Source organism: Anarhichas minor, unplaced genomic scaffold (genome assembly GCF_050575085.1).
Source record: "Anarhichas minor isolate MPS153535 unplaced genomic scaffold, ASM5057508v1 ptg000121l, whole genome shotgun sequence".
Taxonomy (NCBI): domain Eukaryota; kingdom Metazoa; phylum Chordata; class Actinopteri; order Perciformes; family Anarhichadidae; genus Anarhichas; species Anarhichas minor.
In genome coordinates, this window is record NW_027466567.1 from 33,448 (window position 1) to 51,611 (window position 18,164).

Genomic DNA, 18,164 nt, shown 5'->3' on the forward strand with positions numbered 1-18,164 from the left:
CCTAAGGAAGTCCCCCTGTAGTTTTTGCCTATACCAGTTTGTCTAAGGGCCGGTCCAAGGCAAACCAGAGCCAGCCCTAACTATAAGCACTCTCACAAAGGAAAGTCTTAAGCCTACTCTTAAATGTGGTGAGTGTGTCTGCCCCCCGGACTGAAACGGGAAGCTGGTTCCACAAAAGAGGTGCTTGATAACTGAAGGCTCTGTGTTGTGTCACACCACACACCGCACCACACGCACACACCGCACCACACGCACACCACACACCGCACCACACGCACACCACACACCGCACCACACGCACACAACTTGTGTGTGTGGTGTGTGTGTTGTGTCACACAACACACACCGCACCACACGCACACAACTTGTGTGTGTGGTGTGTGTTGTGTCACACAACACACACCGCACCACACGCACACCACACACCGCACCACACGCACACCACACACAACTTGTGTGTGTGGTGTGTGTGTTGTGTCACACAACACACACACCACACCACACGCACACAACTTGTGTGTGTGGTGTGTGTTGTGTCACACAACACACACCACACCACACGCACACAACTTGTGTGTGTGGTGTGTGTGTTGTGTCACACAACACACACACCACACCACACGCACACAACTTGTGTGTGTGGTGTGTGTGTTGTGTCACACAACACACACACCACACCACACGCACACAACTTGTGTGTGTGGTGTGTGTGTTGTGTCACACAACACACACACCACACCACACGCACACAACTTGTGTGTGTGTGTGTGTGTGGGGTTAACAGAGCCATGGATGACTCCTGAGCTGTTTCAGGGTAGAACGCCGATTAGGGTCTCTGTTCAAACTTGTCCGAAAGAAATCCTGGCAATCTGGAGAGAAAGAAGGAGAAGAAAGGTGAGGGCGACGGCTCCGGTGATCCATCACAGTGTGAACTAAAATGAACAGATTTGTGTCTGCCGACATGTTTCTGTATGTTTTTCTTACTTTCGGAGAGCTTGTTGCTGATTCTCTGATTGTTTCGAAAGAACCTGTTCATAACAAATATATCAGTGTGGAGCATCTCAAAGAGGACCACTCCCATCTGAAACACTGTGGTGGGTCCGGCACTGTAAAACCCACGATCGTGATACTCTGGGGGGATGTGAGTACCTAGAATATACAGACATAATAAAAAGACAGTGAGGATGAGGAGCTTTGTTTCAATGTAAAGTCACAGATGGGTAAGTTAGTGAAGAGCAGGAGTAAAGCCAGACGTCTTACCGAAGAAGACGCGGTAAGTGGATGTTTTCTTCGCTAAGCAGCTCAGACCAAAGTCAATGAGGCGAACTCGCGGGATGTCCGAGCTGGTCTCGATCAATATGTTTTCCGGTTTTATGTCCCGGTGGAAGACGTGTTTGTCTTCAAGATCAATTGCTGCATCGATGAGCTGTTTCAGAATCACCTGACAGACAAAAAGAGAGAGATGATGATCAGAGAGGAGGATGTTCTGACATGTTCTCATGGCTGTGACTCGGAGCCAACTACAGCAGCTTACCTTGGCTTCCTCTTCGTCTAAGGGGCCTCCGTTAGCGTTGATGTGGTCGAGAAGGTCTTTGGCAGGGATTGGTCTCTCCAGCACCAGGATCAGCTCCTGGTCCAGTTTGTAGTGGTCCAGCAGGGATACGGGTGCCGATGTCCCCTCTGATTTGGCCGCCAGTTTTGACATGACGGTGACCTCCGCGGAGATCCCTTTCTGAAACATCACAACAGAGTTGAGTATGAGAGAGAAACACGATTCATCCGTAATACATTCAGAAAGAGAGCGCAGCACATTTCAACAGCAGCAGGTGTTGCTCACTCACGCGTTGGCAGAGAATGTTGTCATTAGGAACGTGTTTGATGGCAACCTACGAGGTACAAACAAGACTTGGTTAGCACTTCCTGACCATAGTGTGTGTGTGTGTGTGTGTGTGTGTGTAACACTTACAGGTAGATTATCTGCTTTGCGGTAGCCAGCAAACACAGATCCACATCCTCCTTCGCCGAGCAGATCCTGCTGCTGGTATTTGGCCTCAAATTCAGCTAAACAGAAAAACAAATATTCAGTTTTATTACATTTGTGAGTAACAGCAACTATATGTTACCTAAATATGAATCCCTCCTACGTTTGTTATATCTAATATAAATTATGATTTTACACTGAACATAATAAAGCCAAACTACTGACCTGTTGTGCCATGTACCGACAAACCCCGTTGGGTGTGTTCAGTCTCTGTAGGTCCAGAGGCCTCCTTCAGGTCCAGCCTGCTCTTCTCTGGACCTTCAGCACCGGCGACGGCCTTCCTCTTATTGCCTCTCTTGCTCACATCTTCCACAGATGTGTTGCAGCTTTCTACAGATGAGGAAAACAAACAGAGGAACATCAGTTTGTTGACAATCACAACACTAACGTGGACAAAAACTGATGATGGGATACATTTCCAACAGCAGTTTCACATGATCAGCTTACCAGAGTCTTCTAAGGTGGACGCCTCTACATCTTCTCTGACTTTCTCCGTCACTTCTGTCAGGCCACATTCGTCAGAGGAGGTTCGGTCGTCACTTTTAGCATTCCTTGACGGGTTAAAACGAAAGGTGGCGTTGGGGGGCCTGATAGTCCGGTTAGGGTTTCCAGATGCTGAACTTTGTTCAGATGTGCTGGTATTGAGATCTACAAATGAGAAAAATAAGTGGAACATCAGTTTGTTGTGAGCTAATGTCACTAACTGTATGAAACTGTCATCTTTCATCATTTCACAGACTCAGATCACAGTAAGAAAAAGGTCTCAACAGCAGGAATCAGGTCTATCTCGAGGTACTAACTCTAGATTAGTGCCTTCTCCTCCCTCCCTAGATTTATGCCTGGATTTCTCACTTACCTTGATCTCTTTTAAGGGCCGGAGAACCGCAATTCATTGTCTTCTTTGCAGAGTCTTTGTCCATTAAGATATTGAAGAAGTTTCGAACAGGAGAACTGTGTGAGTACTGATCCAATGCTTCACTGAGTGAACTTGCCACCGAGTGTCTTCTTATAAAGCTGTGATGAGCGGAACATAGAACATGGTGAGCGGAACATAGAACATGATGAAATGTTCTATCATGAGGTCATGTCTGTAACAGAACAATCAAGTGTTCCAGAATTATGCAAATTAGTGTTTATAGTAAATAGTGTATGTGTGTGTGTCCAGTATATTTGTATAGATGGAGGTTATCCACTGAATATATTCATACAATGCATAAAATACTATGTGTACAAGCATACAATACTTGATATTGACTCTTTCTCATCTGGCTGACTTTCCTACAAACTATTAAAATGTCCTCAGGTTGTTTCTATGAACTGTTCATCTTGATCTTAAAGTCAAAGACTTTAAAGAATGAATAAATACTACATCGTGTAAATACGTGGCAATGTGATAACAACAAAAAAGTACTTTTTGAATGAAGTATTAAATGTCTTCATGTCCTGCTGCCACTGCTGACTTGTCTTCATGTAAAGTTACTGTTCAGTTTTGAGGTAGGCTACTTATAGGCTGCTATACGTTTCATTTTCTGCTACTTTATACTTCTACTCCACTAGATCTCAGAGGGAGATATTGTACTTTTTACTTCACCACATTTATTTTGAAGATGTCTTCACTTTGAAGATTCTGATAATGAATACATTATTATGTATTAGTATAGGTAGTAGTTGAAATTAGCTTCAACATTAAATTGATGAACATATGAATCAGCATTTATAATATAGTAATTTAATTTGACATTATTTTGAAATGGGCCATTCTGCACAATGAAGACTATTACTTTAACTTAAACGCCCTTTCTTGTCCTGCAAAAAAACAAAGATTCCATTTTAAATAGAATTATAGGATGAATAACAAGTATACGTGTCAGGTCAAACTATTTGAGTCATCATTCTCCACTTAAGTCTCACCTGCAGCAAACCTGCTTTTCGAAGGATTGGCTGTTTGGGTTCAGTCACACACAGACTCCTGGGCAGATCGGCCCCTTTACGTAACGGAGAGTTGGAAGGCAGACGTTTGTCGAATAACTCGGGAGACAGGGGACCTCCAAAGGCAACCCCTTCCTTCTTCATCTGGGATGTGGGCAAGTCGGCTCCAAGTTCTTCACTTTTCCGTTTCTTGGACATCTCTTTCACCAAGAAATGAAGGAGAAGAAAGGTGAGGGCGACGGCTCCGGTGATCCATCACAGTGTGAACTAAAATTAACAGATTTGTGTCTGCCGACATGTTTATGTATGTTTTTCTTACTTTCGGAGAGCTCGTTGCTGATTCTCAGCTCGTTTGCAAAGAACCCGATGGTATCAAATGTATCACTGTGGAGCGTCTCAAAGAGGACCACTCCAATCTGAAACACTGTGGTGGGTCCGGATCTGTAAAACCCACGATCGTACCACTCTGGGGGGATGTCAGTACCTAGAATATACAGACATAATAAAAAGACAGTGAGGATGAGGATCTTTGTTTCAATGTAAAGTCACAGATGGGTAAGTTAGTGAAGAGCAGGAGTAAAGCCAGACGTCTTACCGAAGAAGACGCGGTAAGAGGCTCTTTTCTTAACGAAGCAGCTCAGACCAAAGTCGATGAGGCGAACTCGCGGGATGTCCGAGCTGGTCTCGATCAAGATGTTTTGCAGTTTTATGTCCTGGTGGAAAATGCGTTTGTCTTCAAGATCAAATGTAATTACATATGAATCAGCATTTATAATATAGTCATTTAATTTGACATTATTTTGAAATGGGCCATTCTGCACAATGAAGACTATTACTTTTAGTATTTTAAGTATATTTTGATCATAATAGTTCTGTACCGTTACTTTTACTTTTCTGAATACTTCACAGTTCATATTCACTTCAAGTACATTAACTCAAGTAGTGAACCATATTCACGTGAATGCAGTGAGAAAAAAACCTGCGAGACACTAGCTATCCTGAAGGAAACTTGGGAGGGAACCAGCTGCTGGTTCGATTAGTCTTTCGCCCCTATACCCAGATCGGACGACCAATTTGCACGTCAGGACTACTGCCTCCACCAGTGTCCTCTGGCTTCGCCCTACCCATGACGCCTTTTACGTGAGCCGATCCCCGCCTATATTTTCTCAGTTAAATATTGTTGTAAATTGAATCCCTCGACCATTTTTAACATTTAGGAACTGTTTGTAAATGATTAGGGTAGAGGATGGGCGCTGAATGGAGGAAGAGACCCATGTCTCTGATGTGTGTGTGTGTGTGTGTTGTCCTCAGGATGACTTTTTGACACTATAACAGAGATGAATGACAAAACACACAGAGATGATGAAACACATGACAAAGCACTCAGAACCAGCTTTAGTTCCTGCTAGATGTCTCCAGGACCACATTTAGCCATGAAGACAAACACAGACTCACATGGTGAAAACAATACTGGCAGCGCTGTCACAGCCGGGGAAAATGAAACACACAAGTGAAAAACCTGTTCAAACCTGACAGTCTGGCCACTCTGAATACACCAGAGGATAGTTTGACCGGATCCAAAATGGAGTCGCCCCAAACACACCGAAATAGAAGACTGAGCACGGTTTAGAGACACAACATCTGCACAGATGAAACCAAAACTATCTGCATGGAGCGATAACACAAAAGGAAAGTGAGAAAATATGTTGTTGGTTTTGTTATTTTGGTGAACTGAACTATTAAGGATGTATATGTAAATAATGATAAATACTTACTGCAGCTCATATTTTAGACTCAAAGACTTATTGGCACTTTGCTGTTGTCTCACTTATGGATACATATTTAGGAAGTGTTCCTATATCGAATAATAAATGATAGAGATGCACCGCTTACGGTTTTCAGCTGATCGGCCGATCAGTCTCATGTCTCTAATTTATTTTATTTTTATGTCGACACATTCACACTCTCTCACACACAAACACACACACACACACACACACACACACACACACATCATTTTAATTGTGTTTTTTTAATACAAGTAACCACGACAGATAACAAACTAAAAGGATAACAGAATTGTTGACAGTTCACACTTCGGAAGGGTTGTAATAAGTTTTCAGAATGGTGGTAAAAAAAGTTAGTCTGGACCCTTACTGTCAATTATTGTCCAAAGGAATCGTCAGGTCAGACTTTTAAATAATCTGAATTGGTGCGTCTCTAATGAAATGTTGAGTCCCCTGTGATTGGCTGAGTGACGTGCAGATTTAATTTACCTCTGGTTCTGTTGTCGTACAGACGAAGCCCAACACTGCGCCCACCCGTCCTCGGCCAACTCCTCCAAGCCCAGTGGTCCTTCAGCACCCCGGCGGACAGGGTCCACTGTACAACACCCCCTACCTCTCCTATGTGTCACAGATCCACTCTGTGCAGGTACGTGAGCAAATCAACGGTTACATATTTAATGCTTGTGTTGTTTTAAGACATGGAAACTCAACAAATCTGTAGCGCAACAGTATAATTAAAATTCCTGATAATTTAGTTTGAGCTACAAAAAACATTTATTTCCGTCATCGATTCATTTTGATTATGCTGATTACTTTGTCTATAAAAAGTCAAAAATAATATAAAAATGTAGAATCTACGGATGTATTTATATAGTTTATCTCTAAAATATGTGACACGTCCTCAGTGGGCAAGTGAAGGAATGTTGTGCAAACCTGGAGATGGCAGAAAAAGTTGCCTTCAGACTTTCCAGCCTGGCAACTGTGTCTTCCTAAAGCAAGCCTCTGAATGATACGATACCTTTTGATATTCCAAAGCGTGTCGGCAGAGTCGAGTTTAGATGTTAGAATTAGATGGTTGTTGCATAACCGGTCAAATAGACTGAAGTTAAACAGCTTGAAGTGTTGCGGATGTCTTCAGGGTTGACAAAACCACTGAGCTAGCAAATAGTTTAGGAGAGCAAGCCAAAGCTTTCCAATTCACACCGGTCCAACTCATCCTTATATTGCCAACTCAGTATTTGATGCCCAGTAGTCAAATATTAAATTAGCCATTAATCCACCCTCCCATCTTGGTGCTTGTGAAGCGCTTTTGTCCTATTTTGACCAGCTGCCTGCTCCTATAAATGAGGTTTTAGGTAGCTTCCTTTTCTTACTAGTTAAATAGCTTTTTGGGGGAAGTTGTTCCTTATCCAATGCAAGGGTCTGAGGACAGAGGGCTTTGTATGTATTGTCATATTGGGCTATACAAATTAAAACTGAACTGAATTGAATCATTTCTGTATTTCAGCCCCCACCAATGTACCAGTACACCATGTCTACAGTCAGCCAGGGAAAATACCCCAGGACCAAAGGTAAAAGCAGCGTTTTTAATTCTTAATTTACATTTTCACAAACTGCTTTCTAAGATGAATGTCCTGTCGGCTCTTGTCAAAGCCAGATATCTATAACCTGTGGTACAACAGTGCAGTGACATTTGCTGAACAAAGTGTAAGAAGCTGTAATGTTTATCCTTCACGTTTCTGTCGTCTTGATGATGCTTTGCGTCCTCCAGGCCAAGTAGTGGCGCAGCGTTCTGACCACGGTTCTTCAGCACCGCCCATGATGCAAGCTGCGTCAGCAGCTGGGGCCCCGCTGGTAGCGTCCCCCTACCCTCAGTCCTACCTCCAGTACAACCCTCAGCAGTACAGCCAGCAGCAGGTCATCCAGGCCATGACACCCTACCCTGGACAGGTAGGAAGTCTGCCCTCTGACCCCTTTATTTAATTCAGGGTTTAAATCCATGTGAAGCAGAGTGTTTGCAGTAGCATTAAAATAAACAACTGTTTTTCAAGTCACTTTAAGCTCTTCTTCTCCCTCTTCAGCCGATGTACTCCATGCTGCAAGGTGGAGCTAGGATGATAGGTCAAGGTGGGGGTCCCCACCCACAAGCCATGGGACCCCCAGGAGGCCCCCAGTTCTCTACACAGGGAGACGGATCTCAGGGACCACAGGGCATCTACGGTGAGTGGACCCAAAACAAAATATCTCTATGCACTCTAATGTAGAGAGCGCTCCAATATTCTGAATTTAAGGTTGTACTGCTAAATACTTTATCACGATGAGTCATGTCTGTACTTCTATTAAGAGTCTTGCATTCTATTGATAGTAAAACAACAGTATAAAGCATAATTTTCTTCTTTTTTTGTGCAGCTCAACAGTCCTTTGCCCACCACTCGGGTGCAGTTCATCAGCCCCAGCCCTCCATCACCCCGACAGGCAACCAGCCCCCTCCCCAGCACGCTGCACCGAGCCCTGGACAGGTGAGATACAGGACTGCATGGAATTCCCCAAATATACCGAAACACTTATGATGCGTCCCAATTCAGAGTCTAGATTTCTAGATGAATTGCATTGTAACAGGCGGACAAGCCTGGGCCAAAATTATACTCGTCACATGAAATCATTTGGGGAGGTGGTGGGTCCCGGTTATTGAGATTACTCAATTATCTCTTGACTTTGGGATCTCTCCTTTCAGAATGCCCAGTCAGGCCCTCAGCCCCAGTCCTTGTACCACTCAGGTCCCCTGTCAGCACCCACCCCACCCAACATGCCGCCGGGCCACACGTCTCCACAAGCCTCTTACCCCATTCAAGGCTACAGCATCCACAGCCACCAGGGTATCCCACAAGCGTACCCCCTTGGACAGATAGCACAGGTATGATACAGCCATCACTGCAAATGAGAGCATGTGTGAAATGAAAAGAAAGTTGTATCTTAAACTTGGTTTGTCAATCTGCTGCCCCCCCTCTCCTCCAGGCCCATGTACAGGGAGCCATGTCGGGTCCCCACCACTCGGGGGGGCCACGGTCAGCCCCAGTTAGTGATGTTGCAGCCGCCTCCTCAGCAGGGCCCCGGCTCAGTGCCCCAGCATCCCCAGCATGGACCACAGCAAGGAGCACACCAACACTTTTACATAGGACATCCACAAGGTACGAGACGTGAAAGCAAAAGCCGTCCCTTGATGCTGTCTGTGGCTTGAAGTGTAGCATTTATAGTGTTTTCTGTTTCCCTCACAGCAATGCAGGTACAAGCACACCCTGCTCCCTTCCATCAGCAAGGAAACTAAACCCCATCTACCCTCCTCCCCACCTCCCAAACTCTTCTTAGGAATGAGCCCCCAACATCCCCGCCGCCTGCTGGCCCAAACTGAACGCGACTCATGAAAAACAAACTGAAAGGATCGTACAGAAAGTCTCGCAGCAGCGTGTTCTTCTGCTGCAACATTCATCAGTAACAAACCTCGGTGTCGCCGAGGACCTTTTTAATGCCAATGATGGCCGACCCCTGCTGCCATCCTCCTCTTCTCTCCAACTTCTTCCCATTTCAGAGACATGAGGCACCTTGCTGGGCGGACGAGTCGGAGAGGAAAATATACGGATGAAAGACGGCAGCAGACACCATCTTCCAGCAGTGTGTTTTTAGCCTTGTACCACGACACACACGGGAGACAGACTGTCGTGGGATTCTCACGGATACAGCATGAAAGGAGAGGGGATTTTTAGCAAATCATTTCACTTTTTTTGAAAAGAAACTCGACCCAGTAGTAGAAAACACCCCTTTGCTTCTTCTCTCCTCTAGGAAAATATAATTAATAAAAAAAATAAAATGGACAAGACAAAAAAAATATTAAAACAACAATGGCCAAAAAAATAAAGTTTTCAACTTAACTTCAAAGCTTTGTTTTAATTTATTGTATCATTAATTGTACTTGTTTGAGTGTTCGTTTTGCTTTGCACTGCATGAAGCGGTTAACATCCATAATGAGACACATTTATTTTTCATTACACAACAAGAGCTCGTTAAACATTTGCTATTATGTCACTGTGGCGGCCCTGCCTCTAACAGCAGTGGTGGCTGATTGACTGCAGAGCACCTGGTCCTGGAGCATAAAGCTGCTCCAGTGTTGCTCTGGTATACGGGGAGTGATCGCTGCCGGTTATGTTTGGTTCTGCTGACAACACGCACACTTTATCACACACGCATCCACGTTGACATTACTGATGTTACTGACTGACACACTTCATAAAGTTAACCATTTCTTTATTTGGTTAAAATAAACACTTTACATAACCATCATCTGTTGTGTCTTTGCCGTATTTGTCATAGCCTAGGAGCCGGGTTGTGACAGTCACGCTGACGAAATTAAGTAATTACCTCAGAGGGGGATTTTTTGGATTCTCATTAGCTTGAATTTGTTCCACTCGCATGTTAATTTAAAATGGTCACTAGAGGGAACCGTCTTAATACACCAGCCTGGTGAGGCACACGGTCCTCGTTGCAGAAATGACTCTTCTTTGGGTTAGTGGGGCACTCTGCTTTCCCTTCAGGCCAGTATGACGCCACACTTTGTGGCTCAGCGACAGCTCTCTAGAGCTCTCTAGATCGATGTACCACAGGCCGTGTGGCCTAGTTTCCCCTCAGTGTAAGATGCTGGGACGCAGTGTGTGTGTGGCGGCCTTCTCAGTGCGACAGGGCGTAGAGCTGCTCGGCGCTGCGGTCCCGGTGTTAAGTACTGAGTTAACGAGTGCGCATGCGTGTAAGGCAGTTAGTTCTAGAGGAACGGAAGACGTGTAACCATTGTTGTTAATGTCGTGCATACGTATTAAGTAAAGTCTTAAACATGTACAGTTGTCGCTGGAGTTATTGCATTAACATGGTAGCAGAGGATGGTTGCTGGCAATTACAAAGTTCCGCCGCCGTTTGACGAGAAGAAGTCCTACGAGAGCTGGAAAAATGAAGTTGAAATTTGGAGGCTGGTGACGGACCTCGAGGAGAAGAAGCAGGCCTTGGCGGTCGCTTTATCGCTGACGGGAAGAGCGAGGGATAGTGCACTAGAAATTGCAGCAGTGGATTTGAACGACGATGAAGGAATGAATGTACTTCTCACGAAATTGGACGCTGTGTTTTTGAAAGAGGAAACGGATCGCCAGTACGAGGCGTACACAGAGTTTGACCGGATCACAAGAGAAAATGGCGTCTCCATGGTCGATTACATTGTCGAGTTTGAGTGCCGGTAAAACAGAATACGTAAGTTCAAGATGGAGCTTCCAGATGCTGTCAGCTTTCAAGCTACTTGATACTGCAGGACTTAATGTTAAAGACAAACAATTAGCGCTTACCGCATGTCCAAACCTTTCGTTTGTAAACATGAAGTCAGCCTTGAAAAGAATCTTTGCCGATAATTCTCCACAAGAGGGAGCTGATGACCTCCGTGTGTGTGGGGGTGCTGCCGAATCTGCCTACTACACACGGTTTACCGGCAAGCGTGAAAGTAATGCCAGGTCAAGCCCACAGATCCATACGGCTGTTCAAGGGACGAATCCACTGGACAGATACAGTAGATAGATAGATAGATATCTCTCCACACACACACACACACACACACACACACACACACACACACACACACACACACACATTATTTTAAAACGAAAAGTAAGAAACATATGTATGAATTTTATATTGTCTTCAGGAGCAATATTTTATAATAAAAATGAGTTCTGTGCGGTTGAACTAAACCAAACCAGTGAAATTGAGACTGTAACAGGTTAATAGAAGTTTGCTGATGTAGGAGATCTGACTACAGCATGACAACATAACAAAGCCTGATTTCAGCAGGTCATACCACTGCCACTTGGCACAGAAGTAGTCCCGGTCTCTCTCGGCCTCCTCCACGGCGTAGCCTCGACCCTGAACAAAGCTCTTTGCTATTGGACAGGCCTCGTTCAACAGGCCTAGACCCCAGGCAGTTATTGGCCTGCGCTGGACCGCGTATGCCGTGAAAAGGGCCGATGCTACGGCTCCCAGGAAACCAGTGGGGTGAGGATGGGTCATCCTGCCCGTCTCTACTGCAACAGCCACCAGCGACAACAGCTGGTCAGGCTTCGGATACCTGATGGGGAAAAAGTATTTACGTCCTTATCGGCTTTTATTATGTTATTATGATATATGTAGCTGAAGGTTCCACCATAAACCTAATGAGGTCCATCATATAGAAGATAAATACGTTTTCTGTGTTAGTATTCTGTCGGGATTAAAAACTTCTGTTTACAGTAATTACCTCTTTTCATGCTTTAATTGACTCCACATTGTTGTTGTTTTTACTGGTTCTGGCTCACGCTTTCACCCTGGAACTCTGTTTATGTTATTTTCTGCTTAGTGATCAAAGACTGTGATTCCACTGCTGCATTTATTATAAATTACTTTGGATAAAAGCAGCAGCTGTGTGCCTCAACTGTAAATGTGTTTGAAATGTTTAATGTCACGTTTTCTTTGTGTCCTTGGGTGACCAAACCAAGTTGCACTATGCATTTTTAATAATGCTACTCCACTGACATTTCATTTTGCTTTATCATCCTAACCTTTTCCAGAACCTGCCTGAATATTTCTCTCTCTTTCTGCAATTTAAATTGAACAATTTAAAAGCTGGTGACTACCATCCAATTCCGGATTAATTCCTCTTTACAACCAAATGTGACGAGTTTAGAGCTTAAACGATTAGTGGAATCATTGCTTAGTTGATCTACATTATATTATTATATTAATCGCAACTATTTTGTTGACTGATTAATTGTTTAAATCACGTTTTGAGCAACAATGTCAAACACTCTCAGATTCTCCAACCTAAAGATGAGCTTGTTTTTGATCTGGGAAACTGGGATGGACATTTTTCCCTACACTTAATTAATAGATCAAATAATCAGAAGATCAATCGATTGAAAATAATCATCAGATCATTGTAGATCCCAAAAACCAGAGTGAGGAAATGTATTCACACTTACTCATCGTATTTCAGAGACAGTAAGTCAGGAGTTATTTTGGACTCTGACCTTAACTTTGAAAGTCATGTCAGTAACTCTCTCACTTTAAAAACAAATCAATAATTGGGAGGATTTATATATCAAGCCATTTCTTTTAAGAAACTTGTTTCGACATAGTATAGTATGTCGAAACAAGTCATAGTAAATGTAGTTCATGTTACCAACTACCAAGGAGGGCTACTGTAATGCTCCCTAACCCCAAACATACAACTGTAGTTACTGTCTGTGTCTGAGAGGTGAATCCGGGTTCTTTGCTTTTTTTGGGTGGAAGGGTGTTTTACATGTGCCTTTTGATGTAACACACACTGAGTTTACTTATTAATAAATTTGCTTCATGAATAAAATGTCCTTGCATATTACTACAAATATCAAGTATGTCCCAAACTAAAACTAAACCCTACAGATTTCAGGAGACAAATGAAAGTCCAAAGACAACAGAGAGGTGCTTAGATTTGCTGGATCAGCTGCCATTTAAAAGATATGAATTGAACGTATCTCCTTTTCCCTCGCTTAGTCATCAAGTTGCCCTCTACCTGCTCGAGAAGGCAATACCGCAATATAATTGACAATTAAAAAATAATAACCATGGAGGAGAGAACATTGAAACTGGAATGCATAAGGATAAGACTGTTATTGTATTTATATTCTAAGGATTTTGATTGATTGAATAATTTAATAGCACATCAAAAATAACAATAATATAAATAATAAAAGAATATGCATGGGAAAAAGCCTAAAATGCTCTCACGGTTCTACTCCAGTTTTGATTAAAACGATCAAATCAAATAAACTTAAGTGATTAAAAAATAATTTTATTAAAAATTGTAAACAGTGACAGGGATCTGAGCTGTTTACTATTGTCCCACATGTTGCAATATATACACTAGACATTTATAAATGGACATATTAATAATACACATGATAATATTGTGTAAATAATCGAGCGCCTCTTAATTTATTTTATACGAACAGTTATGGTTACAGACTCTCTCTCCACCTCCCTACACTCATATTGTATTTAGAGTGTAACTCATTCGCCAAGAAATAGACAAAACGCTCAATAAACAAAGTGAAATATGAATTTCACTGACAGCATTATTATGATTATATTTCAGGATATTGCAATAATGTTTTTATCGTTAATTCTTTTGGCCACAATAATCACAGGTGTAGATAGATTTTCGTATACAAGAACACCTAAAAAATGGGTACTAGAGACGTATGTGCTGGGTACGTGATGGGACAACCGTCCTACCTGAGACCAATGCACATGGACCTCATGGCTGCTCCACAGCCCGTCCCCTCTGGATTCTAGGGCACTCTGTAGCCCCCTTCCTCTCCAGGCTTCAGCTGGGAGACTCCTTTAAGGGCAAATGAGAGTAAGTCCGATCTCTGCCATGACTACAAATAAATGAGATATGATTATAAAATTAACTTTGTGTCACCCAAAATGCTTGAAGGCCCTGGTTTCCTCCCATCCATGTCTTTCATACCCTCCACATATCGAGCAGCCGCCTCATGCATGAGTTCCTCCCCCGCCTTTCCTACGAGGGAGACAACGCAGAGCCAACTTGTTCAAACTGCAAACTGTTGTCCTTATTAACTTTTTAAAGATGAAAGGGGCCTGCTACCAAGAATGGCTGTTTGCCTTATCACAGCAAAGGTCAAGTTGAATTTCTACCATTTTCATTTCACTTGTGCAGAGCCGTAATAGAGCAGCAAATCAAGGCAAGACTGGAAATTAGATTAGACCTTTAGTTATGAGGAGGGTGTGGTGTGTGTGTCCCAGTGAGGGCTCAACAGAACACCGATTATCAAATCCAATAAAATGCTCGTTTGAAATGAAAATAGCAACGGAGGGACAGAAACTGGATAGAGAAAATAGTTTCAATGTCCTTTTAACCTCACCAGTGGCCAGTCCTTCAGCCGGTGCCAGATGCTGAACTGTGTCGTCGCTCACCGGCCAGTCAGGGAGCTCGGCCTTGATGTTCTTCAGACCACCAAGCTCTTTGAGCTCCTGCAAGGAGAGAAAGGGCAAGGGCAGACATTTTAGGGTAACACCACCTTCAGTAGTGCTTTAGTTTTATCACAACCTTAGCCCCTCCTTTCATATTGGTCCTGCACTGACCTGATGAATAGCTGGTCCCGACTCATTGTACTCCCAGAGCTGGTTCCTGTATCCCAGAGCATCACCAACACCACTTAGCAACACGGCTGCTTTATAGTGCTCCACTGTAGCCGAGCTAATGGGACAAAAGAGAACAAACAAATGTATGTATGCCACTGAGCCATAAGGAAACTAAGCCACTCCAGGGAAACTATAAAACCAGAAAATTGCAAATGTAGATGCTCTTTTTAACAGTCCAATTTTCACTGTAACAGTACTGAGGAGAAGATGTTTTATGAGTTTTTATCAAGATCATTTCTTCTGTCTGAGTAATTTCAACTGAAGCGGTGTTGCACATTTAAATGTTTATATTTGATTTGTAGAAAAACACCAGTAACATCACCAGCGTTATCTGTTTCTATTGATCATAATGCAAATAAAAAACACTGTGCTAAGTGAACACTTCAAAATAATATTACAACAAATAAATGATATATAAACACACACACACACATGCATGAAGACATCCTTTTCTGACCATTTATGTAACGTTCAAACATCGACATGTCAACGAGTCATCTTAGACATTACGTTACTCTCTGGCTTGATTTGAGAATACTTTCAGTCAAATGTTGCACTTGCTGCAGGAAGTCTCCATGCTGTGGTCAGTGGAAGTCTCACCGGTCCATTGCATGGTGTCAATGTACATGTTGAGGTTTAAAACAAAGGATGTGAGAGCCTGCAGGCCGCAGGTACTTTTCTGCTGCGAGCTTCTTACTGCGCATCAGAAAAATGAGCTGGATCCGGTTCAAAATTAAAAACAATATTTAATGTACTACACAAAGTTCACTTACAAACTGAATTAACTATCAATAGTAATATTTCATGAAATAGAGGCCCCATCCGCACCACACGACAGACTGGTGTGTCCGCCTCGTGGTCCAGATGAGGTCTGATTATCTCCGGGGATTCAGTTTCTTTGTCTCTCCAAAGTCTCTGAAATGTCTCATATTACACATTCCTTAGCCCATCGATCAGCTCAGTGATTGGCTGAACCCTTCGGCCTTCAGTCGGCCACTTCCTTGACCAATTCACCCCCCTTCTTGAAGGCTGTGCTCAGAAAGTCTCCAGCAACATCCCCCTCTCTCTGACTTAATGGCGGTGTCATAAAATCTCTGGTTTCTCTCACAGTGCACAACAAATTCAGTAACTCTCCCTTTAGTTTAAACCTTCTACAAGTAAACATATTGTAACACATAATATCCATCGCTAGGAGCGCTTTAAAACTTAAATTCCTCACATACAGATCCACTGGTGCCTGTTCCGTGCTTTCTGAAACAGCATGGACTTTCTCGGGCTTGTATTTTCATGGCTGCTACTGTGTTTTTGTCCTTCACATATTAGCAAAGTGGTTGGGCTTTTTGCATTTGTTACACTGACGTCCTTTTGCGGGGCATTGCTCCGTGCGACCGTGTTCTCTTCCTGCTAACTGCATGAACAGACTGGCTAGCTGTATTAGCGGCGGGGCAACCCATAGTCTTTAGCTGCTGCTGTGACAGCTCGTGTGAGCTGCAATGTCGATCGCTTTCTCGAGCGTGAGATCTGGACCGTGACTGAGTAGTTTTTCCCGGACTCTTGGAGAGTTTGTGCCGAAAACGATCCTGTCTCTAATCATCTCATCACCGTTAGGGTAGTTGCAGTCTTTTACTAGCAGCTTTAGCTCAGTCACAAACTGGTCCAAATGTTCACAATCCTTCTGTATCTTTTCGTCAAATTTATATCGCGCGAAAATGGGGTTAGCTTTGGGCGTTACAAATGCTTCAAACTTCGCATAGTACATTTGGAGTACCTTCCTCTCATCTGCCGTGAGGGTCCATGTATTATATACATCTCTGCCTTTTTCACCGACCCACAGGAGTAGATAGCTGCACTTTTCTTCCTCCTCTTTAGCGCTCAGCGGGCCGGAGAACATTAGCTCCACATGCTGGCGAAACTTTCTCCATGCGTCGGGCAGGTTAGATGAATCCCAATCCACCCGTGGCGTGGGGACGCCTGTGTTCTCCATCTTCCGTCGTCAGGTCGAAGTGAAAAGCAAGCTATTCTGACACCATGTAATACTCTGTTTCTACTGACATGTAAGTGTCTAAGTAAAACGAATGATACCAGTTTGTCTCATAGGGCGCGGTGGGCGTCCATCTTTGTTTGTATCGTTCGTTGAACCGGAAGTATCCAAGATACTACACCCATGTCGTTCTAGAACGGCATGGGTGTGCTTTGATCTGTGACGTCACAGATCAGCATAGCTCAGCACTCAAAGCCCACATTTACATTACATTACATTACAGTCACTGAGCAGACGCTTTTATCCAAAGTAACTTACAACAAGTGTATTCAACATCGGTTTTCGAGAGAACTAGTCACCAGAAGTAATAAGTGCATGTCATTTCCTCAAACAAGCATCTAAGAGCATAAACCTACGAATACAATACATTACAATACAATACAATACAATACAATACAATACTCCGAACACATTTTTGTTAGGAGACAAACTGTATATTTGTGGTAGTATATTTGTGTCATCTAATTTCCCCCTGGGGTTGAATAAAGTTTATATCTATCTATCTATCTAGTAGTAGTACAGACCAGTAGTTGAAATGGACGAAATAGGAGACGGATCTCAAAACGTAAATGTAAATGAAGAGGATAATGATATACTTCTTAACATTCACAACCCCGGATTCATCTTTCCTCCTACTCGAACAGGAGATCGAAATTATGTTGAATTCCAGGGCTTTGTGGAATTTCTCGACAATGATGGATGGTGGGATGAGTTTTCCGGAAGCGACACCGACTTCGACGAGGAAACTGAAACTAGTTCAATGGACGAAATAGGAGACGGATCTCAAAACGTAAATGTAAATGAAGAGGATAATGATATACTTCTTAACATTCACGACCCCGGATTCATCTTTCCTCCTACTCGAACAGGAGATCAAAATTATGTTGGATTCCAGGGCTTGGTGGAATTTGTCGACAATGATGGATGGTGGGATGAGTTTGCTGAAAGCGACACCGACTTCGACGAGGAAACTGAAACTAGTTCAATCGAACACGCTAAAGTTCCTGAAGACGATCCTCTGCCTGGTCCATCCAAGGAACGGAAGAGAAAGACTAACAGAGTAGAAGAGGAGAGGAGCTGCAAAAAAAGCAGACGGTGT

General features: G+C 43.3%; 2 protein-coding genes and 1 pseudogene across 2 annotated transcripts; 1 reads left to right on the top strand and 2 right to left on the bottom strand.

Moving 5' to 3' along the window:
* Positions 1-743: 743 nt before the first annotated feature.
* LOC142940921 (serine/threonine-protein kinase pim-1-like) lies at positions 744-4,090 on the bottom strand. The gene is made up of 10 exons (XM_076083124.1): positions 3,953-4,090; positions 2,898-3,055; positions 2,489-2,689; positions 2,207-2,371; positions 1,967-2,061; positions 1,842-1,886; positions 1,535-1,732; positions 1,261-1,441; positions 985-1,149; positions 744-869 (listed from the first exon to the last, which is right to left on the bottom strand). Exons 2-10 carry the CDS (start codon positions 2,959-2,961, stop codon positions 778-780), a joined length of 1,206 nt encoding a protein of 401 aa, XP_075939239.1. The 5' UTR covers positions 2,962-3,055; positions 3,953-4,090; the 3' UTR covers positions 744-777.
* Positions 4,091-6,094: 2,004 nt separating this feature from the next.
* LOC142940923 (ataxin-2-like protein) lies at positions 6,095-9,179 on the top strand. Its single transcript, XM_076083125.1, has 9 exons — positions 6,095-6,100; positions 6,269-6,403; positions 7,265-7,328; positions 7,529-7,707; positions 7,839-7,977; positions 8,167-8,276; positions 8,492-8,671; positions 8,773-8,832; positions 9,033-9,179. The coding sequence occupies exons 1-9, from the start codon at positions 6,095-6,097 to the stop codon at positions 9,177-9,179; spliced, it is 1,020 nt and encodes a 339-aa protein (XP_075939240.1).
* An 860-nt stretch (positions 9,180-10,039) lies between these two features.
* On the bottom strand, positions 10,040-17,149 carry LOC142940922 (ADP-ribosylhydrolase ARH1-like; annotated as a pseudogene).
* Between the last annotated feature and the right edge of the window lie 1,015 nt (positions 17,150-18,164).

Coding starts and splice junctions, on each gene's coding strand:
- LOC142940923 (XM_076083125.1), top strand. Junction 7,978..8,166: donor GGGACCACAGGGCATCTACG/GTGAGTGGACCC, acceptor TTTTTTGTGCAG/CTCAACAGTCCTTTGCCCAC. Junction 8,277..8,491: donor CTGCACCGAGCCCTGGACAG/GTGAGATACAGG, acceptor CTCTCCTTTCAG/AATGCCCAGTCAGGCCCTCA.
- LOC142940921 (XM_076083124.1), bottom strand. CDS start 2,961: ATGGACAAAGACTCTGCAAAGAAGACAATGAATTGCGGTTCTCCGGCC. Junction 1,887..1,966: donor GCAAAGCAGATAATCTACCT/GTAAGTGTTACA, acceptor TGTACCTCGTAG/GTTGCCATCAAACACGTTCC. Junction 1,733..1,841: donor ACAACATTCTCTGCCAACGC/GTGAGTGAGCAA, acceptor GTGATGTTTCAG/AAAGGGATCTCCGCGGAGGT.